This window comes from Nycticebus coucang, chromosome 3 (genome assembly GCF_027406575.1).
Source record: "Nycticebus coucang isolate mNycCou1 chromosome 3, mNycCou1.pri, whole genome shotgun sequence".
In the NCBI taxonomy this organism is placed as follows: domain Eukaryota; kingdom Metazoa; phylum Chordata; class Mammalia; order Primates; family Lorisidae; genus Nycticebus; species Nycticebus coucang.
The window spans coordinates 42,804,713-42,832,395 of NC_069782.1; the positions used below are offsets into that span (position 1 = coordinate 42,804,713).

Here is a 27,683-nt window from a genome sequence, read left to right on the forward strand (position 1 = left end):
ATTTCATTATCATTAATCTTGTCCTACAAGAAATGCTAAAGAGAGTTCTTCAAGGTAAAGGGACAGGATATTAATGAGTACCCAAAAGCATCTGAAAGCATAAAGCTCACTGGGAATACTAAGTACTCCGTCCAACTCAGAACACTGTAATACTGTAATGATGGTATAAATTACTTATATCTTTAGTATAAAGGTTAAAAAAACCCCAAATCATAGCTACAATAATTTGAAAGATATATCATGTAAAGACTGCATATAAAGATATGCAAATTGTGATATCAAACATTAAAATGTGAAGGGGAAGGGAAATATTAATAAAACTTAGAGGTTTGTGTGTGTTCAAAGTTAAATTATCATTAGCCTTAATCCTGTTATGCATATATTTTTTTAAATCTTCAAAGTAACCACAAAGTAAAAGTCTTTAGCAGAGTCACAACCAAAAAGGTAGTAAATCAAAATAACACTAGAGAAAATCATTTAGCCATAAAGGAGGATAGAAAGGGAGGAAAAAAGAAACAAATGGTCTACAAAACAACTAGAAAACATTTAGCCAAATGGCAATAGTATGCTCTTACCTATCAATAATTACCTTAAATGTAAATGAGCTAACTTCTCCAACTAAAGACAGAGTGATTGAATAAGTTTTTTAAAAAGCCAGTTATATGCTGTCTACAAGAGACTCCGTTCACCTGTAAGGGCATGCATAGATTAAAAGTGAAGGAATGGAAATCAAAGACCAGGCATAGCTCAAGGGAGGGAGGGGGGTGGGGCCTTGGTGTGTGTCACACTTTATAGGGGCAAGACATGATTGCAAGAGGGACTTTACCTAACAACTGCAATCAGTGTAACCTGGCTTATTGTACCCTCAATGATTGAATCCCCAACAATAATAAAAAAAAAAGACAAAAGCTGTAAAAAAGAGACAAAGAAGGTTATTATGTAATGATAAAGGGGTCAATTCAGCAAGAGGATATAAAAATTGCAAATATATATGTACCTCACATTGGAGCACCTGGCATATAAAGCAAATGTTGATAGATCTTCCAGGAGAGGTAGAATGCAATATGGTAAAACTTGGGGATTTCAACATCTTGCTTTCAGAAATGGACAGATCATCTAAATAGAAAATTACTAGGGAAACATCACTTAAACTATACTTTGAAGCAAATGACTCCAACAGACATATATAGAATATGTCGTCTAACGGCTACAGAATCTATATTCATTTCAAGTGTAAATGGAACATTATAGTGGATACATTATATATGAAGACAAAAAACAAGTCTTAACAAATTTAAGAAGACTGAATCCATATCAAATATCTTTTTCTGACTACAATGCTGTAAAATCAGAAATCAATAATAGAAGGGACTTTTGAAAATTTACAAATACATAAAAAATAATTAATATGCTCATAAAAGACTAATGGGTCAATGAAGAAATTAAAAGAATTAAAAAATTTCTTGAGATGAAAGAAAATTGAAATACAACTTATCAAACCTATGGGGCACAGTAAGAGAAGTTTCAAGAAGGAAATTTATAGCAATAAGTGCCTATGTCATAATAGAAGAGAGATCTCAAACAGCCTAATGTTGCACCTCAAGGGAATAGAAAAACAGAAACAAACTAAGCCCAAAGTTAGTAGGAGGAAGGGAATAATAAAGATCAGAGCAGAAACAAATTAAACAGAGATTGAAAAAACAATAGAAAAGAGCAATAACATTAAGAATGAATTGTTTGAAAAGGTAAACAAAGTTGACAAATTTTTAGCAAGCTTACTAAGACATAGGAGGGAAGATTCAAAATAAGAAATGACAAAGGAGACTTAGAACTGATACAACAGAAATACACAGGACCATAGGAGCAACATCGTATTATGAATAATTATATACCAACAAATTGGGCAACCCAGAGGAAATAAAAATAAATTCCTTGACACATACAATCTACTGAAGTATGAAGAAATAGAAGATCTTAACAGGTGGATTATGCATAAGGAGGTTGACTCGGTAAAAAAAATTCTCTCAACAAATAAAAGCCCAAGACCTGATTTCTTCACTGGTAATGTCTATAAAACATGTAAAGAAGAACCAGTAACATTTCCTCTGGAACTCTTCCAAAATAATCAAAGAAGAAGGAATACTTTGAATTCGATAGCACAATAAAAAGACCAATTGCCATCATCAAGTGGTATTCATCCCAGAAATGTGAGGATGTTCAAAATATATTTACCAACAAATGTGATACGTCACATTAACAGAATGAAAGGAAAAAAATCATATAGTCATTTCAATAGGTGCAGAAAAAACATTCAACAAAATCCAACTTCCTTTCATGATTTTTTATCATGAACGTTATAGAAGAAAATTGCCTCAAACAATAATGGCCATATATGACAAACCCACAGCTAACATCATACTCTAGAGAAAAGCTGAATGGTTTTTCTCTAAGATCTGGAATAAGACAAGAATGTCCATTCTCAACACTTCCCTTCAAACTTGAGGTCCTTGCGAAAGCAATTGGAGAAGGTAAATAAACACCTCCTAATTAGAAAAGAAAAAGTTGTCTGTTTGCAGATGACATGATCGTATGTGGAGGGTGCCACAAAAAGTATACACTTTGCGAAAGGCAAACATCTATACTAAAATTGTAATACTTAATATACACTGATAACATTTGTTATCTTGTGTATTTTATCTTGTCTGTCTTATAATTGAAGAAGTCAAACGTGATGAGAGTATTACAATGTCAATACAGATTTTTCCTTTCTTAAAAGTCATGTACATTTTTGGCACCCTCTGTACATAGACCTACAAACACCATATAAAAACTGTTAAAACTAATAAAGGAATTTAGTAAAGTTGCATGCAACAAACATACAAAAATCCAGAAGAATTTTTAAATGCTAATAGTGAACTATCTGAAAAAAATCAAGATAACATTACCATTTATAGTAGCTAACAACAACAAAAAAATAAGATACTTAGGAATAAATTTAACAAGGGGGGCAAAATTTCTCTATACCCAAAACTATACAACATAGATGAAAGAAATTGGAGGAGATACAAATAAATGGAAAGATAGCTCTTGTTCATGAATTGGAGAATAATATTGTTAAAGTACCCATATCTCCCAAAGTGACCTATAGGTTTGACACAATCCTTATCCATATACAAATTAAACTCATCACAGAAATAGAAAAGAATTCTAAAATTTGTATGGAACCACATAAATCTCCGAATAGTCAAAGCAATCTTTGAAAATAATGCTGGATGCCTCACACTTTAGAATATACTAGAAAGCTGTAGTTAGCAGCACCGGCATGGTCCTGGCATAACATCCGACTGACAGACCAATGGAACAGAATTTAGTGCCTCCAAATAAATCCACTTCTAACCTAAAAGTCCATCAATGGATGACTGGATAAAGAAAATGTGGTATATGTACACAGTGGGATATCATTCAGCTATAGAAAATAAATCCTATTATACTCAACACAAATAAGCCTAGAGGATACGATGTTATGTGAAATGAGCCAGGCAGAGGATGACAAATATTGGAGGATCTTATTCATACGTGGAATCTAAAAATGTTGATACCATAGGTGCAGAGAGCAGGATTGTGGTTACCGGTGGCTGAGGTACCACAGTGGTTGGAATGAAAGGGGGAAGATTTTGTTCCCTAAACATAAAATATCAGAAGGAATAAGTCGAAGAAATCTATTATACAACATGATGACTATCTTAATGCATCTGTATTGTATTCTTGAAAAATGTCAAATGTTCTCACCACAAAATGAGAACTTTGTAAATGATATATTCATTCCACCACGTATATATATTTCAAACATCATGTTACACACAGTAAATACATACAACTTAAACTGTCAATGTAAAAATAAAATTAAAACCATTTAATGTTACTCAGAGGACTTAGTGCTACACTGATTCAAGTAAACTTAGGGCACCAGTTTTCTGTTATAACAACAAAGAAAAAATTTTTTTTTCTTTTTTTTTCTTAAATCATAGCTGTAACAAAGAAAAATTTTAATAACTGCAAAAGGTTTTAACATGTAGACACATAAATGGCAGAAAATAAAACTTGAGATATTGGGAAAGTAAATACTAGCTTTTGTTTATTTCTTTGCAATAAAATAATTTTATAAATACAAATCCAAAATACCTACTGTACAACCCAAGGACGTTAATATTCTTGAGAAAAAAAATATACTGAAGATGACAAAAAATACATTAAACATAAGATGTAGATATTTTTATGAACTGTATTTTCATGTATAAGGTATATTTAAAGACATTAAGATTATTCTATTCATAAGACTAGTTTTTTTAAAAAAATATTGGAATACTACCATTCCAATAATAAAACATTAAGTATAAACTTACAGTACGTGAAGAGGACCTCTGCTTTGAGCTCTACTTTCTTTCTAATGCTTGATGTGATTTTCAGCTGTTTATTTTCACTCAATTTATAATAAAGAATACTCACGTGGAATTTTATGCAACTCATTCATGAACTTCTCCTTCAGCTTTGAAAAGGCATCTTCCTTCCCTTCTCCAGGACTGGTCGGCTCTGTGGCATTATGTGGAAGGACAGTCGCAACGGTGGTGACTGGCGGGGCTGCCAGGGCCTCATGATGACTCTCGCTCACCATTTTAGGTTCAGGTGAAACTGTGAGGGGAGAGAAGCAAAGAAAGAACAATTCAAAATGGCTTAACTGACCCCACATGAAAGGATAAGTAGAGATGAAAAAACATCAGAGGTTGCACCTGCTCACAGGGTAAACAGCCTATCATTAGCATATTACTTTGTGCTGGTTCATGAAATATTTATGGAACCACAGTAAGTGGAGAGTTCTTCCCCAGAAGGTAAGACTGAATAGCATTTCCTCCCAACGACACTGTGTGAACTGTCAAATCTATTAGTTATTTATACAGCCAATTATTTGCTGTGTAGATTTAACTTCTAACCCATCTCTTACTGAAATGCGTGTGAAATAGCACACACATCCTCTGTATTCTGAGCATTTTGTATTTTATAAAAGAAAAAAGTGATAAAACATTTGTATTGGAAATGTTCATAAATGATAGCATACAGTTAAAATATTAGTGACTTTTAAAATGGTTAAAACGATTCCAACATTGATGCTCTAAAATGCCACGAATGTTACATAGAAATTGGCTCTTGACTCTTATTTATTGATGGTAAGTTTTCCTCCCAGTTCTTTGACATTTATTGTAGACAATACTCTGATCAATAATTCACTTGTCTTGCTGGATAATTTTTCAGACACTGTAAATATGGCAGGATTGACTGTATTTGTCTTCTCTTTTCTTTCTTTCCATCTCTCTGCCTCCCAAGTAGCTGAGACTACAGGCGTGCACCATCACATCTGACTATTTTTTCTCTTTTTTGTCAAGACGGGGTCTCATTTTTGCTCAGGCTGGTCTTGAACTCCTGGCCTCAAGTGGTCCTTCAGGGCCGTCTATCAAAGTGTAAGAATTATAGGCGTGAGCCGCCGCACCTGGCCTCAGATCTTCTTTGTAGTTCCTTCATTTGTAAAATGAGGATAATCAGACCTAATAATAAGGTTTTTATGAGTATCAAATGAGATAATCTATGCAAGAAACTTAGTGTAGTATCTGGCACACAGTTTGTTCCATCAATACACTCCATCCATCCACCCACCCACCCATCCCTCCATCCATCCGTCTCTAAGAGCACTTGGAAGCTCAGAAGTTTTCAGAATATAGAAACATTCTACTTTTTTCAACTCAAGGTCACTTCCCAGAAGCTTTTCTGATTTTCTGATTTTGTTTCACTTAGGAGCCTGTCCCCTTGCGAAACTTTGAAGTCCTATTTGCCATATTGGTATATCTTGGGTGAAACTATTGATTTTGATGAAGCCATAACCTTTGTATTTCTTTTCTTTATTTTTATATTATTCATAACTTTTGCATTTCATCATGTCAACCAGGCTAACATTATAAAAACACACATACATAAGAAATGTCAGTGTATATAATCAACAAATGAATTTGTTCCTCTGCTGCGAGAATCACCAGATCTGATACACATCATTACTGATCTCTATAGGGTAGTTAAATGTATTTGAGGAATTAAGGTTTACTGCATGATTTAAAGGAAAAGATTGAGTTAAACGAAACAGCGAAATACAGTATTGCCATCTTTACACGAAAGGCATATCGTCTAACTGAGTTTCTGTTTAATTTTTGTCCTGTTCTAGAAGTAGGCTACTGCTGTTCATTCAGATGTGCGTTCAGCTGCTCCCTCCAGTGGTTACCCAGTTTTTTCTAGTATTTGTGTGTGTAGATGAACGTGTCATCTGCCATTGCGGTTAAATATTTTTCATATTACTCTAGCTTATTATGGAAGATGAGATATTTCTACCTATAATTTGAATAATATAAAAGACTATAGGAACAATAAGACTGTTAAATAGGGCCAAAATTTAGAAAATGTTCTTGATATTAACATTTTTAAAGAAGGTCAAGAATGTTTCTGCTATTTCCAGAACAATCCTCCTTAGACACAACATATCTTTGGTCAGGAAAATAGCAATAAGCTTTTAACTCTTATCTGTCGATGCTACTCTACAATATCTGATTATTTTTAATGAAGAAAAGACAGTAATATAGATAAGTTTATTTTTACCTAGTGCATACCACTATAAAATTTTAGAAAAATATTTCATAGAATACGAAAATATAATGGGTAATTGAATATCTAATATAGTGACAAAGGAAGACATTGATTTCTTAATTTTTTTTATTCCTTTAAATCTTGAGATATACACTGTTTGAAAATACTATAACTAGGAGTAGTTACTTGGTTACTGAAATTTCATATTTATATGAGTGAAATGTTTCTCAAGAAGCATCATTTTGTGGGTGGGAACACTGGCCCATTATTCAGTCCTGGCTACTGTGATGACTTTATATTTTTTCACATAACTAGCAAATGTAGCATTGTTTGCTTGTTCAGGAAAAAGAATATGTTCTACTCAAGTCTTTATAAAACAACAGCTCACAGATTTTGAGCATCTGATAAGTGGTGCAGATGTATCAAAGTGTGTGGTAGTTCTCATGTTACTCGCATGAGATTTGTACAGTGGTCACCCATTTCATAGGTGAGAAAATAAAAAGGAAAAGGAAGGTTATGCAATTGCATCAAAGTCATAAAATAGTAATTAGTGGAGTTGGGATTTGAACCTAGGTGTCTTAGCCACTATAACAGTAAGAGACTTCCAAAACCATGAGACAAGTATCAAACAAAATTGTATCTTTTTAAGGAGTGTTTAAACTTACCCAGAGTAAGTTTATTTTACATTGTGATCCAGTACACATACTCTCTCAGCCTGTCTTATATATTTGTTTAACATGAACAGAAGTTTCATGTAAAAAACTTGCCCTTGGGCGGCGCCTGTGGCTCAAAGGAGTAGGGCGCTGGCCCCATATGCTGGAGGTGGTGGGTTCAAACCCAGCTCCGGTCAAAAAACTGCAAACAAAACAAAACAAAACAAAACTTGCCCTTATTGTGTGTGACACACTCTGATATATTCAATTCTACTTTGTCTTTTTTATCAAAATATTTCACTTGTTCACCAAAATTGCACACATGAGTTTCGCAATCCACTAATGGTTTGAGAACTGTAGTTTGAAAAACCATTACAATAAAGAACATATTAGGATACGATAACACTAAATGGGGCAAATGATAACCAAAGGTGCTATTTGTAAGGCACCTACTATGTGTTGAAATACTGCCATTGATATTGAAGTATAATATTCTCAATTCCCATTAAAACCTTGAAAAGTAGCTCAGTCTTATTTTACAGAAGAAACTGAGCTGTGGCTCTCCAAGGGCTAAGTGATCTGTGCTCTGTGGATTAAGCTTGATCGCTTGTGTTAATCTACTCTAACAGATAAGTACTATTAAACAATTGAATTAGTACTACAGAAGTATTTGTGATTTTGTCTTGAATCTATTTACTAGTAAATGAAGATACAAGTCATCTTACTAACGGGAAATATTTTACTTAATTTTAGAGGCACGGTCATTTAGTTTATTGAAGTGGAATTCAGCATCCTGTAATAAATTCTCTTTTACAGTGAAATTCAGCGCAGTGGATGTGAACTAGCAATTTCCAAAGAAAGAAATAGAAACCCCCTCCTTCACCATAAAAGCTAAAAACAAAAACATAAAGTGTTGAATTTCACAAATAGTCAGAAAACTGGGAATTAAAATAACAAATAACATTCATTTATAAAACTGGCTAAACATAGGTAGTGAAGTTGAGAGTACAAGGAACGGAAAACAGGAAGAAGAATCGATTGGAAAAACACTGCACAGATGCCCCAGAATAGAACATATCAGAAGCTCTCAAAGAACTCATCCTTCTCCTAGGCACTTTCTATGAATAACTGATCTTGGATGTACAATTTAATATGAGGACATTTACAGTAACGTTATTTGTTATATTTATTTATTATAGGTAAATGTACCTGTTCCAACTTACATACAAATCCAACTTTACTTTTTGTTTTTCACTGACTGAACTATTTTTTACAAAGTGCCAGGAACTACCTAACAGAGAGACTTCTGAATTGTATAATCTATAAATGATGTTATTTAAATTATGTTGACTAAATATCAAAAAACCTGGAAATAACACGGGAGTATTAGATAAATGCAAATTACGAGACGTATAAAGTGAGTCCCATTTTTCTAAATAAAATATTTTGTGGAAAGAGGCTAAAAAGATATATTTATTTGTTTCTTTGTTTGAGACAGAGTCTCACGTTGTCACCCTTGGTAGAGTGCTGTGGCATCATAGCTCACAGCAACCTCAGACTCTTGGGCTCAAGGGATTCTCTTGCCTCAGACTCCCGAGTAGCTGGGACTACAGGCACCCGCCACAATTCCTGGCTATTTTTAGACACAAGGCTATTTTTAGAGGTGAGTTTCCACTCTCATTCAGGCTGGTCTCAAATCTGTGGGCTCAAGCAATCCAGCCGCCTCGGCCTCCCAAGTGCTGGGATTACAGGCGTGAGCCACGGCACCTGGTTAAAAGATACATTTAGACACATTAACTTTGGGGTAGAACATTCACTTCCTTCTCCCGTATGTCTGCATTGTCAATATATTATACACCTGAATCATTTTAAATTACAAAAGGAAAAAGAAAATCTTTGAAATGGTGTTGCTCTTGAGAAAACCAGATCTTGCAGAATGGGTTTAATTTCTAATGTTAGATTAAGAAAAAAATACTTTAAATGTAATTAAGAACCTAAATTTCAATAAGGATGAAGCAGCTTCATATTTAGCAAACACAGTAGAATCTTTATAGTTGGCCACCGCCTTAAGTTGACCTAATTTTCACAGACCAGACATGCACCACGTGTACATATCAATACATTAGGCCTAGCTCCTTATGTTGACCACCTCAGTATGTTGACCAGTTTGTTAAGTCTCTTGGTAGTCAGCTTACAGAGGTTCTATTATATGTGAAATAGCCACTGGTTTAAAACAATGTAGAAAAATATATTATATAACTGTAAAGGTTATACTTTTGTACTATAAAATGAGAGAAAAAAACCCCCGGGATTTTTGGTTGCCATGACAACTTCCATCTGCCTCCTTATATTTATTCTTCTTAGTAAGATTTTAATTATGTCTATCTCTAGATTTACAGATTGATACACGTAGATTTTTTGAATTATATAGTAGCACAGTCTACTGCAATAACATGATTTCATTTCTATTTCCATTTCTATTTAAGTATTGTATTTTATAATAATAGCATGCAAAACTGAAGACCAAACAGGAGAAGGTTGAAGAAATATTGAACAAATTATTATTACTAAAGAAAAAATATTCACATATGGATCAGCTCCTACACTGTAAGTAATTCTTGGAACACAGGCAAATATTAAAAAGACTCTGAGGAGTCTGATGGAATTTGCTGAAGTGCATTTTTGGGTGGAAGGCAGAGTATACTGATGTTATTCGATCAAAGTTTCCCTTGCAGGTGTAGGTGGGAACCCTAAGTGACTGTTATGTGCATTCACCCCTTTCAATACCCCTGTGCTTTTATTTTATTTTTTTTAATTTTTTAATATATTGTTTTCTGTTTTATTGTTTGGGACAATAGAATTGAGGGGGACAAAGAATTAGGTTATACTGACTGCATTTGTTAGATAAAGTCCCTCTTATAATTGTGTCCTGCCCCCAAGAGGTGTGCCAGACACCGTGACCCCATCCCCTATCCTCCTCCCCTCTCCCCACTTGCTCTTTCCCCTCTCTCACCCCCATATTAGCTCATTTGCTGCCTTCATATTAGAATAGAGTACACTGGATTCTTGATTCTCTATTCTTTTTTTTTTTTTCCTCTCTCTATTCTTATGATGCTTTACTAGGAAGGTGTTCCACCTCCATTCGGGTTAATATAAAACATGTAAAGTCTGTCGTTTTTAGTGGCCGAATAGTACTGCAAAATAATACAACATTTTGGAAGGAAGTACAGAGAATTCTCAAAGAACTCAAATTAGACCTCCCATTACTAGGCGTCTACTCAGAAGAAAAAAAAAAACATTTTATCATAAGGACATTTGCGCTAGACACTAGACTGTTTATTGCAGCTCATTTTACTATTATCAAAATGTGGAAACAGCCTAAATGACCACCAACCCAGGAATGGATACATACCATGGAATACTATTCAGCCACTATTCAGCCCCTATGCTTTTAGGAATGAGGCCTTCAGCTTCCTTCCCTCAGTTTCAGGGAGTGCTACCTGCTTATAGCTCACAGCCCAGCAGTTACACCAGAAGAACTGCACTTGTCCAAAAGGAGTTTCCTTACTCAAGGTTAGACCTCCTTGCTCAGGGGAAGCCCTCATCCCCAAAATGATAGATGCTGATATAAAGGCTCAGCTCCTTGCCTCAATTTAGTTCATCTCGGAGGAGCAGCCATAGCCTGTTGTAACTGCATCTTGGTGTGGCAAACATCTCTTTTTGTCCAAACTGCTTGCTTTGGTTTCTTACATGGAGAGAATTCCCTAGTAAACTATCTCTGACTGAGACCAAGTTCCCAGGCAATCTGACCTATAACGCCTACTCTGAAATATTTTTGGAAAAAAAAGCACCACTGTCAAAACTTTCATTTTACTTCTTTCCAAACCCAAGGATCCTCAGGCCATAAGTGAAGTCTAGCAGCGTATCAAACCCTTGGTAAGTTTGCAGATGTTTAAATGTCAGGCTGCAGGGGTATCTCTTCTCCAGTTCAAACAGACAATTTCTCTTGATGGAAGCAAGAGATTCTACAGCCCTTCCTGTCAAGGACGGGGAGAGCTGACTTTCGGACCTTTAAGCAACAAGAAGCACACGGGCGGCCTAGCCTAACATGAATGAGCACCTGGGTTCCTCACCCCACCCCCCCAATCTAGATACCTCCAGATTTTAATCCATTTATCAAGTCAGGAAAGTCTCCTTAGATGTGCAGTGAGAATTTTGAAAGCATGCTCTCCGGGAAGCATTTCTCATAAGTGTTACTGCAAATTGAGTATAAGTAGGTCTTTTTAGCTCAACTTTAGGAATAGAATCATCCTTTCTCCAATCCTACAATTCCCACACTACAAATACTGAAGTACAGATCATTATGCTGAAGGTGCCTTTGGAAGAATATGGAGAGGAGGAAATATGGCGTGTTCACCAGTTGCATTTCTCATGAATCCCGCTAAGCACACTGCCTGCCCACTCTGCTTCCAGTTCCCAGCTCTGGTAGGTACAGGAGGTGCCCCGGGCTTCTCTCTGCCCCCTCTCTGCAGCCTCTGCCAGCTCTACTGGTTTATTTCTCCTCTCTCTGATCAATATCCTCACCTCCTTTCTTCCTAGGAAACCTCCTGGTCTTTGCGTTTTCTCTCTTAGTTTCTTTTTGTCCTTAAGTGGAGAACAATAACCATTTTTAGTTGGGTCTCATCATTTATTATGTACTGTGGACTTGACGCATGCCATGAATATTTAGTGAGCCTTGTGCTCTGTGTGCTGTCAGGAGAGTGAAGGAGAATAAGACACCAATTCCCACCATTGAGACAGCCCAGGAGTTTCTGCTTGCTGCCTCTTCCTCTCATTACAGAAACGCAAATATGCCCCACGATGGCATCTCCTGATGCCAATAGTGGGAAATTCCTACTACATTAGTTATTTTCTTTATGTACTTAAACAATTGGGAATGTGACTCTGCTTTCCAGGAAGCAGGTGGGAAAGCATGAATAAGAAGAATAAAACAAGACCAGAATTAGGAAATCTGGATCCAAAAGGAATAAGCAGAGAGAAGCTTACATGTAAAGTGATCAAAGTGGCTGAATAGCTTAAAAGGAAAATATTTATATTAGAAATCAGGGGTTGAACATTTTAATTGGCTAGATTCTCCTACTTTGAGATGCTGAAAAACTTTCTGATTACATATTTTTATTGTGAATTCTTTCCTGTGTTTTTCTTACGTAGAGCAATTTAGTTTTCCAGATTTCCCAGTGTCCTTTCCCTACCACCCTGTCTCCTCAAGTTGAGCAAAAGCAGTTTCTCAGGATCCATCTTTCTTAAAGGTGGAAGCAGATTGATTATTATATTAAGAATTGAGTTTTTTCCCCATCTCACTTTAATTTTCATTGTTTAAAAAAAAGTGCTATTTCAAAAGAAGTTATTTCTTCTTGTTTGATTTCCAACCTGGACCAACTTGTTCAAAGTCTCCAAATCTATTTTTTTTATTTTATTTAATTTATTTTTTTATTAAATCATAGCTGTGTACATTAATGCAATTATGGTGTACAGTGTGCTGGTTTTATATACAATTTGAAATACTTTCATCAAACTGGTTAACATAATCTTCACGGCATTTTCTTAGTTATTGTGTTAAGACATTTATATTCCACCCTTAGTAGATTTAACATGTACCCTTGTAAAATGCACCATAGGTGTGGTCCCACCAATTAACCTCCCTCCATCCATCCTCACCCCTCTTATCCCCTCCCCCTCCTCTTTCCCCTTCATCTTGGGCTGTAGTTGGGTTATAGCTTTCATATGGAAGTGTGGGTGCTTATAAATTGGTTTCATTGTAGGGCTGAGTACATTGGATACTTTTTCTTCCATTCTTGAGATACTTTGCTAAGAAGAGTATGTTCCAGCTCCATCCATGTAAACATAAAAGAAGTAAAGTCTCCATCTTTTTTAAGGCTGCATAATAGTCCATGGTGTACATATGGTGTACACAATTTATTAATCCATTCATGGGTTGATGGGTACTTGGGCTTCTTCCATGACTTAGCAATTATGAATTGGGCTGCAATAAACATTCTGGTGCAAATATCTTTGTTATAAAGTGATTTTTGTTCTTCTGGATATATACTTGGTAGAAGAATTGAAAGATCGAATGGCAGGTCTATTTTTAGATCCCTAAGTGATCTCCAAACATCTTTCCAAAAGGAACGTATTAGTTTGCATTCCCACCAGCAGTTCAGGAGTGTTCCCTTTTCTTCACATCCACGCCAACATCTATGGTTTTGGGATTTTGTGATGTGGGCTAATCTTACTGGAATTAGATGATATCTCAAACTAGTTTTGATTTGCATTTCTCTGATGATTAAGGATGATGAGCATTTTTTCATATGTCTGTAGGCCATGCGCCTGTTTCTTCAGAGAAGTTTCTCTTCAAGTCCCTTTTCCACCCTGAGATGGGATCACTTGTTCTTTTCTTGCTAATATGTTTGAGTTCTCTGTGGAATCTGGTTATTAAATCTTTGTCAGAGACATAACCTGCAAATATCTTCTCCCGTTCTGAGGGCTGTCTGCTTGCTTTACTTACTGTGTTCTTGGCTGTGCAGAAGTTTTTAAGTTTGATCAGATCCCAGTAATGTATTTTTGAAGTTGCTTCAATTGCCTGGGCGGGGGAGGGGTCCTCCTCATAAAATATTCTCCCAGGCCGATTTCTTCAAGTGTTTTCCCTGCATTTTCTTCTAGTATTTTTATAGTTTCATGTCCTAAGTTTAAATCTTTAATCCAGTGAGAGTCTACCTTGGTTAACGGTAAAAGGTGTGGGTCCAGTTTCAGTCTTCTGCAGGTCGCCAGCCAGATCACCCAGCACCATTTGTTAAATAGGGAATCTTTTCCCCACTGAATGTTTTTAATTGGCTTGTCAAAGATCAAAGAACTGTAAGTAGCTGGGTTCATCTCTTGGTTCTCTATTCTGTTCCAGACATCTACTTCTTTGTTATTGTGACAGTACCATGCTGTTTTGATGACTATTGATTTATAGTATGGTCTGAGGTCTGGTAACTGATTCCTCCTGCTTTGTTTTTATTTCTGAGTAATGTCATGGCTATTCGAGGTTTTTTCTGATTCCGTATAAAATAAAGTATTATTTTTTCAAGGTCTTTAAAGAATGACAGTGGTGCTGTAATAGGGATTGCATTAAAATTGTATATTGCTTTGGGTAGTATGGACATTTTAACAAGGTTGATTCTTCCCAGCCATGAGCATGGTATGTTTTTCCATTTGTTAACATCTTCAGCTGTTTCTTTTCTTAAAGTTTCATAGTTCTCTTTATAGAGATCTTTCACATCCTTTGTTAGGTAAATTCCCAAATATTTCATCTTCTTTGGCAGTACTATAAAAGGAATAGAGTCCTTGACTGTTTTTTCAGTTTGACTATTGTTGGTATAAACAAAGACTTCAGATTGACTTGAGTATTGATTTTGTAACCTGAGATGCTGCTGTATTCCTTGATCACTTCTAAGAATTTTTTAGTTGAATCCTGGGTTTTTCCAGATATATAATCATATCATCTTTGAAGAGTGAACATTTGATCTCCTTTGACCCTATATGGATAACTTTGATAGCCTTTTCTTGCCTGATTGTGAAGGCTAAGACTTCCATTACAATGTTAAAAAGCAGTGGAGACAGTGGGCAACCTTGCCTGGTTCCTGATTTGAGTGGAAATGATTTCAATTTAACCCCATTCAATATAATATAGGTTGTGGGTTTGCTGTAGATAGCCTCTATCATTTAAGAAATTTCCCTTCTATACCCATTTTCTTAAGTGTTCTGATTATGAAAGGATGCTGGATATTATCAAAAGCTTTCTCTGCATCAATTGAGAGAATCATGTGGTCTTTGTTTTTTATTTTGTTTATATGATAAATTATATTTATAGATTTACATATATTGAACCAGTCTTGAGACCTGGGATAAAACCCACTTGGTTGTGGTGTATAATTTGTTTGATGTGTTGCTGGATTCAGTTTTCTAGGATCTTATTGAATATTTTTGCATCAACATTCATTAGGGATATTGGTTTATAATTTTCTTTTCTTTTGGGGTCTTTTCCTGTTTTGGGAATCAAGGTGATGTTTGCTTCATAGAAAGTGTTGGGTAGTATTCCTTCTTTTTCTGTATTTTGGAAAAGGTTAAATAATATGGGTACTAGTTCTTCTTTAAAGGTTTGGTAGAATTCTGACATGAAGCCATCTGGTCCCAGGCTTTTCTTTTAGGGAGATTTTGTATAGTTGATGCTATTTCAGAACCTGATGTAGGCCTGTTCAACATTTCCACTTGATTCTGGCTAAGTCTTGGAAGGTGGTGTGTTTCCAAGTATTGGTCTATTTCCTTCAGATTTTTGTATTTCTGAGAATAGAGTTTCTTGTAATGTTAAGGATTTTCTGTCTTTGTCATTTCTGAGTGATGAAATTAGAGATTATACTCTTTTATTCCTGGTTAGGTTAGCCAAAGGTTTGTCTATTTTATTGACCTTTTCAAAAAATCAACTTTTTGATTTATTGATCTGTTGTATAATCCTTTTGTTTTCAATTTCATTTGACTCTGCTCTAATTTTGGTTATTTCTTTTCTTCTGCTGGGTTTGGGATTGGAAAGTTCTTCCTTTTCCAGTTGCTTGAGATGTCCCATTAAGTTGTTAACTTCCTCTCTTTCCATTCTCTTGAGGAAGGCTTGCAATGCTATAAATTTCCCTCTTGGGACTGCCTTTGCGGTATCCCAGAGGTTCTGATAATTCGTGTCTTCATTGTTATTTTGTCCCAAAAATTTGGTAATTTCCTTCTCAATCTTGTCTATGACCCACCTATCATTCAGCTTAAGGTTATTTAGTTTCCATGTTTTTGTATAAGTATGCAGATTCCTATTGTTACTGAGTTCAACTTTATTCCATGGTGGTCCAAGAAGATGCAAAGAAGAATTTATATTCTTTTTAATTTGCTGTGGTTAGACTTGTGACCTAAGATGTGATCAATTTTGGAGGATGTTCCATGGGCTGATGAGAAGAATGTATATTCAGTTTTTTCAGGATGGAATGTCCTGTAGATGTCCGTTAAATCCAATTGTTGAATGATTAAGTTTAATTCTAAAATTTCTTTGCTTAGTTTCTTATTGGAGGCTCTATCCAACACTGCCAATGGGGTGTTAAAAACTCCAACTATTAAGGTGCTGGGGGAAAGCAAGTTGCTCATGTCTGTTAGAGTCTCTCATAAACTGGGGTGCATTCTAGTTTGGTGCATAAATGTTAATAATTGAAATCTCATCATGTCGAATGTTACCCTTACAAATATAAAGTGACCATCCTTATCTTTCCTTAATTTTGTTGGTTTAAAGCCTATTGTATCTTGAATAAAATTGCAACACCTGCTTCTTTATGATTGCAATTTGCCTGAATTATAGATGACCATCCATTCACCCTGAGTCTATATTTATCTTTTAAGGTACAATGAGATTCTTGTATGCAGCAGATATCTGGCCTGAGTTTTTGTATTCAGTCAGCCAACCTGTGCCTCTTTAGAGGACAATTTAAGCCATTCACATTGAGTGTATTGGTAAGCCTGGTAGAATTTTGGGCATTGAGTTTTTTGAAAGTCCAGTGGACATTTTTAATCCTTTCACTACTGTGGAAGTTGGAATTTGATCAAAAGTTTCTGAGTTAGTTTACTTTGGTGGTAGCGGATTGTGCTGGTCATTATGGAGGATAGGTCTAAGAATATCTTGGAGAGCTGGTTTAGTTGTGGCAAATTTCTTCAACATGTGAATGTCATTAAAGTATTTAATTTCTCCATCATAAACGAAACTCAGTTTCGTTGGATACAGGATCCTGGGTTGAAAGTTATTTTGTTTCAGGAAGTTAAAGGTTGATGACCACCCTCTTCTAGCTTGAAAAGGGTGATCTGCAGTCATTCTAATATTCTTCCCCTTGTAGGTTATGGTTTTCTTATGTGTGGCCGCTTGCAGAATTTTCTTCTTCATATTACCCTGTTTCCCCGAAAATAAGACATCCTCCGAAAATAAGACCTACTTACAGGAAAGATAAGATGTCCCCTGAAAATAAGACCTAGTGCATCTTTGGGAGCACACCTTAAAATAAGACACTGTCTTATTTTCGGGGAAACAGGGTAGCTTTGGTAAAGTTAATTATAATGTGTCTGGGAAATGTTTTGTTTGGATTGAGTCATGCTGGGGTTCTGAAACTGCTATCTAAATTTCTTTGCCATGTGTGGGAATCTCTTGCCATGTGTGGGAAGTTCTCCTCGATTATTTCTTGAAGTAAAGCATCTGGACCTTTCGAAGCAAACTCCTCGCCTTCAGGAATTCCTATAAGGTGAATATTAGATTTTTTCAAATTATCCCAGAGCTCTCTGAGAGAATGATCTGTTTTTGTTCTCCACTTCTCTTCCTCTTTGGGCATTTGGAAGCATTTGAAAGCTTTGTCTTCAGTATCAGAAATCCTTTCTTCTGCCTGATCCATTCTGTTGCTTAGGAATTTTACTGTATTTCTCATGTCTTGGAGGGCTGCAAATTATTTTCTCAATGTGTCAAAATCTTTGGTGATTTTGTCTTTGAATTCATTGAATTCTTGAGACAACTTTTGAATTATTCCTAGAATTTGTAATTTCAACTTTACTTCCATTCTGTTAATCTTATTTGCCATCCAAATTCTAAACTCGATTTCTGTCATCTCAGCCATTTGTTTATGATCTTCTGGTGTGTTCTGGTGTGTTCGCTTTGTTGTTCCTTGGGGCAGTTGATCTATTGTGATTATTCATGTTGCCAGAGTTTTCCTGCTGATTCCGCCCCATTATTATTTTTCACTGTTTGGTTAGATGAGCAGATAAGGTGAAATTAGATTGGGAGCTCCTGAGTAGTGGTTAACCAGCCCTTTGCCCAAGAGCTAAGAGTGGTGACTGCAGCTTTTTCCCTACAGCTTTGCAAAGGACCTGTACAGTACTACAGCCTGAGACACTGGGGACCTGTTTGGTGTGGTGGGCCTAATTGGCTCTGTCTTGTTTTCAGCTGGTCTCTGTCCAATCCTAGTGAATCAGTAACTCTGGGTTGAAGTCTCAACTGTGGAGAAATACATACCCTTTGCTCACAGGGCCTGTGTTTCTGTCCCAGATCTGTTCCACCTGTGGCTGTCACTGGAGAACAGGCCCCGCTCCCTCTGGTTGCTAAGAGAGGTGGGAAGTGTTTCTCCAAAATATCACCAGGGGTGTGAGCCATATGGTTCTGCCACTGCTGCTGCTGTGCTCTGCTGCAGGGCACCATTTCTCCATCTTTTATATGGCTCCCTTGCTTCATGGTCCCTGCTTTACATCCATGCAGCTGATTCAGCACATACCTGTAACAGCCTATGCCCCATCCACACCTCTTGAGAAAATGCCCAAGAATCTGGACTTCATGGGGGACAGGCTTCCAGACTTTGGGGTGAGAGTGAAGGGGAGTGCTGGGAGTTCAAAATTGTGGGTAGAGTATATGTTCAGTTTTATACTTGGCTAGAGAGTGCATGGCACACTAGTGGGTCCTCTCTGGGGAAGGAATTCTGGTTTTTAGAGGGTTTCTCCTGTGGGATAAAATAAGAGAAGATCTGAACTCTGCTCGCTTGTTTGTGGAAAGTATACTGTGAGCCATTTTCATGGGGGAGGGGACTCTTGTCCTCTTGGCAATGGGTTATGTACCCATTGCTTGTTTCCTTGGGGGTCGCAGCTCACCTCAGCAGGGGTGATGTGTGCTCTTCAATCTTCTCTCTTGGCTCAGCTCCAAACCATCAGCTTACTTGCTAAATTTCTGTCCTTTAACTCTCCTTCTGGATGGGAGCCTCTGTGGAAAGCTGGCTCCAGTTGGCCATCTTGCCTCCTCCTGTCATCTATTTTTTTAAAAAATTGTTTTCTCTGAGTAGACCCCCTGGATGCTACAGGTGATGTGTAGGAGATGTACTCAAGATAATGAAATACAGATTTTGCCCATCCATAGTTCTATATCAGTAAAATTGCCCTTCTCATAGGCTTTCATGATGAGAAAGATACTATATTGATTGCATTACTACCACTGTGGACATAGTCACAGGGAATTTTAGGAAACATGAGTCCTTGATTCGAGGGCAGCTTATCCTGACACTGAGGTCACTGATAACATATTGCATGAAAAGGTGAGTTACTGAGTGGGTACAATGTACAACATTTGGGTGATGGATACACTAAAACCATGTTAAAAATTACACTTGTACCCCATAAATTGGTACAAATAATAGGAAAAAAGAATCTTTACCTAGGAATTTCAGCTGTGAAACACTTTGAAGAAACTGAGGCATAGAGAAAAGGAGAAATGCACTCATAGCCACAAAGTTGTTAAGTGGTAAAGCCAAGATTCCAAATATAGCTACCCAATTCCAGGGCTCACATCTGTGACCACTGTGCAATGCCACCCCTGCAGTTACTCCGCTTCTGCAGTCTGTTTTGAACGCTGGGTGTTTCAGTACATAATATTCTGAAAATACTGATATTTGACGGGAATCTGAGTATCTGTGACTGTGATCAAGGAAGAACAAGCTGGGTGTGGTGGCTCATACTTGTATTCTCAGCACTCTGGGAGGCAGAAGTGGGTGGACTGCTTGAGCTCAGGAATTTGAGACCAGCCTGAGCAGAGAAAGACCTGTCTCTACTAAAAATAGAATAAATTGCTGCACATTGTGGCTGAGCCTGGAGGGTGAGGCAAGAGGATTGTTTGAGCCCAAGAGTTTGAAGTTGCTTTAAGCTATGGCACCATAACACTCTACCCTGGGGCAACAGAGTAAAACTCTGCACCCCTCCCCCCCAAAGAAAGTACAATAAGAGACAAAACCTACTGAGGCCGACCAGCATCAGCTTGTACCACTAAAACTAGCAGAACGAGAGTCAAGCAATTCAGAAGGTTTTGGAGGCAACAGTGGAGTAATAATTATAGCAATGCTTTATCTCAAGACTCTTGATGACACAGAGGATAATGGTGTGTGAAGAAAAATAGAAATTATCAACTCTGAGTTGAGAAGAGATTTAAAAATTGTGGGAATTTATCATCCAAGTTATTTTGCTTTTCTTTTCTTTTTTTGTATGCATAAGAATGACATAACAGAAATCTGTCTAAATAAGTTTGAATGATCTTTTAATAAGTACAAAATAAAAATGCAACTGATAGGAAACCATTTTTGCTGTAGTTTAATTTGCAACATTTTTTTCTTAGTGGTATAAAGATAATGGTGCATCTTGTAATTAGTGATTTCTTAGAGTACACACGATATGTATTTCCTAAAGAATGAAAATATGAGCATTGTTTATAAATCACATAAAGTAAAAATTTTACAAAAATTTAAACAACCCGTGTTTCTTAGTCTCAGAAGATTGACCACAATTATATTTATTGATTATAGTCAATGTGTCAGAAGAACTAGGTCTAATACAAATGAATCCATGAGCCCAGTGAAAACTATATTTATTGCTACATTGTCTTCTTCTTCAGACCTATATTATATAGAATAAAAGAACAGAACCCAAAATAATTCCATATGTAAGTCAAAACTCAAGTACTGAATTACTATAATAACCATACAGAAAATCAAGAGCTCTTAAACAAACTTGAAAATCCCCACCTACAATAGGAATATAAATCTTAAACATATGGAATATTACAGTTGTTTCTAAAAACACTTAATAATGAATTCACAAATTTAACATTGTTTTGCTAATAATCCACTTATGTATCTATGTCTCTATTAATGAAATATTTTATCATTGCAGTTTCAAAACTGACATTTATTTGAAAAGTGCCACTTTGTAATGTGGAACTTTTGTGGCTTTAAAGGGCCTCCCAAGATTTTAGTAAGAATGGCAGGTTCACAATCGAGAAAAGATATTAAAATATCATTGCGTGCCTTATGAAGATCTCAGGTGTATTTTGCAGTGTCTTTAAAATGGTAGAGTAAGAGTCAAAGTCTCTCTTTATTATTTTTATGTTTTTTGATAGAGAGATAGATGTAAAAACCTAGAGATGGAACTTAAATCTTCCATGGAGCGATTTGACATAATTTTCACCAACTATGCCCATTGTATGCAATATTAATTGAATCTCTTTAACTTTCTATGGTAAGATGTTACTAGATGTTCTTGGCAGTTATTGAAGAGATGCAGCTTAACTGGATCAAGCCAATTGGCTCTCAAAATGTTTTCTATAGAACCTACAGTAAATAATTTGGAATTTCTATTCTCCACAGTATTGCTGAAACTCAGCTCTGAACTCTTGCTGATTCTGAGCTGCAGGCACCCTACAGAAAATGTAAGCTTGCAACTCAAAGCCCTCTTTCATCAAACTGTGTTCAAACTGTCACTGTTTTGTCACGCAGTGAAGCAAGGCTTTAAAATTGATCTATACACAGTTCAGATTGTGGCAAATATGATGGTGGAAAATGCTGCAGTCCATCAGTTAGAAAAAGTCTATTAATGAATAAAAGGTTAACGTACTATCAGTCACACGTTATTATAAACAATTTAAACATGTAAGGTCATTTAATGCTCATGAAATCAATCCCTTGAGCCAGGCAATATTATTGTAGTATCTCTCTATTATAGATTAAAAAAAAAGAACTTGCCAGGGTGGCACCTGTGGCTCAAAGGAGCAGGGCGCTGGCCCCATATACCAGAGGTAGCAGGTTCAAACCTGGCCCCAGCTAAAAACTGCAAAAAAAACAAAAAAAACAAAAAAAAACTTGCCAAAGGTTGTAGAGCTAGTAAGTGCTGGAACCAGGTTTTGAATAGAAACAGGCGAGATCCAGAGTCCATAAAATCCTGCCTCACTAATGAATGAGTAGATAAATGTTGATTGAATAAATAAACTGTGTGCCTATAATGTGTCCAAAATTATACAAGGTACTTTGAATAATTCTCAAGTAGTTTATTAATAATCTGTATGCCTGGGGCCACAGCCATGTACACAGATGGTTTAAATACAGTGTGATATATGTTGTATTAGAAATTATTATGAGAGACTGTACTGAGAGAATGTACCACACAGAAAACCACTGAGAATTAAACTATCTGAGTACAGCAGGCCTGAAGACTACGTTTATATGTTAAATATATTCCATATGAAGTATAAAAAATGGTGATTTGTCTTACTTCTCTTCAAATTCTATCTTCTACTGTATGCCATTGAATTAATTGGGGGCATGAGACAATTATGTCCCCATGGGACATAATTAATGAGACGTGAATGAACAATAACCATAATCTATATTGTAATAACAAACAAGATTCTGTCTTGATTGTTTATCTAATAGCTACTCCTTCCTTCTAATTTAAGATAAACCTATTTTTTTCCCCAGACAGCTACTACTCTGGGGGGAATACTTTATACTCATCTCAAGGGCAAATCTTATTAGTCTATACATCAGTCATGGAAATCCTATTTTTGCCAATGGTTGGTTGAGTCAAGAACACATGATTCAATTTGGGCCTGTTGGAATATAGGCGGAAGTCTGTTGGGTGATTTCTGGGAAAGCTTTTCTAACTTCAAAAAGATGTACAGACTCCATGCAAAGCTGGAGACCCTAAGGAGGGAAAAAGAAACATAGAGGAAAAAGTGTCTCCTCTGCTGGGTGGTGCTGTATTTGCATGTGGTCCCTGGAACTGTTTGCAGCCACGTTGTGACAATGAGAGAATCTAGTGAAAGAGAAGGCAGAGGTTTATGGGCGGCAGAGCTGAAAATTGAACAGGATCATGACCTTCATGATGTTGTAGAGCTTCTATGGTAACTAACCCTGTGATCACCACCACACTTTGGAATTTCTTGGAATGGAAAATAGTACCTTTTATGTATGATTTAAATCATTTTGTGTAGTAATTGCTGTTTCTTGCAGCCAAAGTACTAGCGGACACAAATACTTTATGACCTTATATCGACAATAACAAAAATAAAATTTGGTTTTTCTATAGGCTTATCTTCTACTATGCTAACTTGCCTTCTTGCTAATAATCATTGCCTGTATGCATCTCTTTATCCTAGGTTTTGATTCTCAATAGGTTAAGAGATATTTATTATATTTTCTTCCTATTCAAAACTGGGATTTTCCCTACATTCTGTAAATTATAGTGTGGTTCAGTGCATTGTATACTATGGAGCTGGATAAATATTAATTGAGTTACCTGAAATGTAAGAAAATTAGTTTTATAATTAGTTTAATTAAAAGATTTGAAAGGTTGATGTAAGTTTCCAATGTTATACATTACATTCAAATTGAATGCTCTACCTTTAATGTGTCTATCATTGCTCAAAGTCTGTGGGTGAAGGAACAATGTACAACCGTACCTTGATCTACTAGGAGTCCTTTAGATGGAAGCCAGGGAGCATCCAAGGATTGGAACAAATATGTGAGAGGCAGGTCCCTATGGGGGATTACTCTGTGGACACAGTCTGCTTGTTTTATTTTAGTGGGCTCTTTTCTCTCAATCGTCCCCTTTTCTCCTTCTCTTTATTCTTGTTTTTATTTCTTCATAAGAAACAGTTGGTTTTCTATTCCTCCAACAAATCAAACTTTCATAAAGTTAGGAATATATTCCTGAAGAATTTTCACATTTTTCTCTTTCTTCTTAACAGATCACAGCACTTAAAGGAAAGTGCTCAGATCATAGCACTTTAGGAAAGTGGGTTTAAGAACAGATTTCCTATGAAATACCATTGAATCACCATCCCACACTGAAGCATCATGCTGAACACTGTGGCAAAAGTAACTTGGATAAAAGATCGTTATCTGTGGCCTTTAAACTTGCACTTCCATTTTGGCCAATGGCTGAACTTAATGCTATTTCTATCTGAGTGGCTCAACAGTAAGACCAGTGAATATACCACAGTTGGCATCTTAGCTCTTCAAATAAAGAATATAGTGTCTGGTTTGAAGTATGATCTGTAAACACTCTCTTATCTGCCTTATAATCTGGCATGCCAGCTTACTAACTATAGCAATATATGGAGTTTTTCATTTTATAGTCCATATTAATTTATTGACTTTTCATTTTGTATTCAGTAATTACAGACACTACAGTTTCATCGACATGAAGCCACTCTACAAGTAGTTGGCTCATCTCTTTAGACTTTTCCTCATACTTATTGATTAATAATTTGGTATTATGATGTATCAAAAGAAAAATAAAATGTTCTCTAAAATACTTATATTGATTGTGCCAAACTTCCTCTTTTAAAGTTGTTAAATGTATTTTATTCTCAAAATGCCACATTATTATAATTTTTAAATAGTCTTAAATAAAAATCTCTTCTACCTTACTGTAAAGCAATAGATAGAGGGAAGATTTTTACCTTTTGCTGTTGCATAGCTCAAGATTTCTGGTGACCACAACTCTTAAGATTTTTTTTCATCACTCTAGTTATAAACTATGATCCATTTCTTGGGAGAAAATGTGTTTACCTTTTGTCAGATTTTTTTCTTTCATGCCATTGACATGAAAATACTTTTCTTCAAAATAGGTAATATATGTATTTGAATCTCAATTAACATCTAACTGGTTAAGGAACCTCATTTCTGAGTGAGGGCACATTATTATAAATTCATAACTGAATATTACAGGAAAACCAACATCTTACTAAGATAACAAGTATACTGATAGCATGAATAAAATATGAGCGTTGATTTTAATCAACTAAAAGTTACCCTGCATTATAGAAGGTGAAATATAGAACAAAATAGGAGAGGTGACTTAATAAAATTCTACTTGTTTACCAGAGGTTTTGTTCATAGAAATCACTTAGGGACTTTTGCAATCAAAGAAAAAAATCAGTGGGGAGAGAAACCCTCCCCAAAAGATTGTGTCATCATTTTGTGATTTAGAAAAGAAAAAAAGAAACAGGAATGCTAGCAAAGAACTACTAAAATAACTGGAGAAAAATTATAACATCAAACTAAAATATGTGGGAAAGACTTTAAAGGGGCAACTTAAAGTCAGAGAATTTTCCATGTAAGAAGTTGAAAGAATATTCAAAGAATATCTCTAGTAGAGAAAATTAAAACTGCAAAGTTAAAAGTAATAATATATCAAAAGAAAGAATAATTCATAATGAAATATAGAAATTAGGATATAAACAAAGTGTAAAACTCATCAAAGGGACAGGTGTCCTTTCATGAGGTTTATGGGACAGTTACAGAAGCCCCTTGCTGCACACATGTGAGGGCTAGCATGGCTGACTTGAGAGGGATCTCAAGAGAAGCCTGTGCCACTTGTATTCTGGGCCAGCATTTCCTCATTTGTTAAAAAGTATACAACTCATACATTTATTATGGAATTAGGTAAGATAATGTGAGCAAGAACACAGCAGGCACACAGTAGTTCATAATTGTGGTAATGCAAGATTAATTATAATTTTGTCATCTTGCAGCAAATATATCACCCTTACAGAGCTAGATATAAGGAACTCCTCCTCACCATGTAGATTATCATGACAGTATGCTTTGATGTAAAGATGTCAGTCCCTAAACTATCATTGGCATTCTGATTTAGACATTAGTCCTTTGTGAATTGGTTAGTGTGAGTCATACCAAAAAATGACTTTCAAAACAATTTCTCGAGCCAATCACTTTGAAGGTCAAATCCTGGAATATCACCTTTTTTTTTTTTTTGGTCTGGCTCTTTACATCACTAACCTTTAGTCTTATAACAGCATCAATTAAGCTCCTCGAGAAATGAAAATATTTTTTGTTGGTTTCTTAATAGAGGCCATTCATCTTTCTCTGTGGATTGGGGTCTAAATATATTTTCTATCAAATTTTAAATAAAATGGTAGCTGTTGCCAAAAGAATTTTTCAGGATTCTGTATGAAGCTGGCTAGAATTTCTAAAGCTTTTTGGCTTTGGCAAGGCTTGACAGGACACTCAGAGGTTATCAACTATTTACAAGCCCAAACCTTGGGGAAGTATATACACAGAAATCACCTTTATCTAACTTAAGTAGTTCCACTGCAGCTGCCAGGAACATTAGGCCCCCCACCGCCCTACAAAATGACACTTTTAGAAGCTCTGTGGCATCATAACGGAAAGAAGTGAAAAGTTATGAGAATCAGAAAGACAGAAAGAGCCAGGAAGGGATCTAAGGATGACTACATGGTACAGTCAGCTGCCCCACGTATAATGCTGATTCCAAAATACATTTCTTTTATTTATTATTATTATTTTTTTTTTACCTTTTTACTATTTGTACAGGTTGATGGGTCACCAGTTGGATATTTATTTTTCTTACAAAATATCCCCTTTAGTAAAGGCAAATGTAATATGGAGAGCAGGGAGGTTGTATTACTGAATTATGTAGACTGGTCCAGGTATGAACTAGCTAAGAGCCTGGGCACCAAAGCTAGAAAGTCCGTATTTGAATCTCATGTTGGTTTATCTAGTGACGAGTGTGTATTTCTTCCAAGCTGGGCACGTCTCTTTCCCCACTGACCGGGCGCTGGGGTGCAGGGTCACAGCCTGTGGTGGACAGGCTTTCCTGCTGGCTGCAGCGGTAGGTCAGTGAGGAATTCCCTCAGTTTTCAAGGCAAGGAAGGGATTTCTCTGGAGGCAAACTGCACTTCTTTTCCGGCAGAGGGGCTAACCCTAGTCTTCTCTTTATACCCTTTGGGGATTCAGAGGACCTTTCTCTGCTTCTCCTTCCCTGCTGAGCCTCCCCACATTACTCAGAGACCTCTCCCAGTGGCTCTCAGCACTTCTGTGCAGACTGGAGCCAGCTGTCCAGCTGTGAGAAGGCAATTCTCTATTAATAAATTACTGTGTTGCAATCACTCTCCAGGCAGAAATCCTTGGGCAATTGCATAGAATATCCTGGGCCGGCTGGGGAAAATGCTCCCCTGTCTGGACTACATTCCTCCAAGGCTTTCTAGGTTGCAGTTTTTTTCAGATCTGGTGTCTTTATCAATTACTATACAATATTTTCCACGTTTTGCAAACATCCCAGAATTTTGGATTTGTTAAGATACTTTCGTGCTGTTCTTCACTCTTTTCATCTCTTTTCTACCATTTCAATAATCTCTCGTGGTTCATATGTTGCCTAAAACAGAAGTCCTATTGATAATTCTAATAAAAACATTTCATGCTCCTTTTCCTTAAAAATGGAAAAAGCTCTCACCCTTTTATATTGGGAAAGGGAATAGATCAGGGCTTTTATGATTATTGCATTTCTAAAATTATATCATGATTATCTGCTTATATATCTTTCATTCAACAGTCTCCCTGAGTTTTGGGACAAGGTTTTATTTGTATTTGTATTTGCAAAACTCAGCACAATGTCTCA

The 27,683-nt window shown here is 36.2% G+C and overlaps 1 protein-coding gene across 2 annotated transcripts in view; it reads right to left on the bottom strand.

Moving 5' to 3' along the window:
* Window positions 1-27,683, bottom strand: part of SYT1 (synaptotagmin 1) — a 599,049-nt gene that overhangs the window by 225,532 nt on the left and 345,834 nt on the right. For both annotated transcript variants that reach the window (XM_053584516.1, XM_053584515.1), the window contains exon 4: window positions 4,507-4,689. In XM_053584516.1, the coding sequence (XP_053440491.1) occupies window positions 4,507-4,672 (166 nt within the window). In that variant the 5' untranslated portion in view covers window positions 4,673-4,689. The remainder of the gene's footprint in view (window positions 1-4,506; window positions 4,690-27,683) is intronic.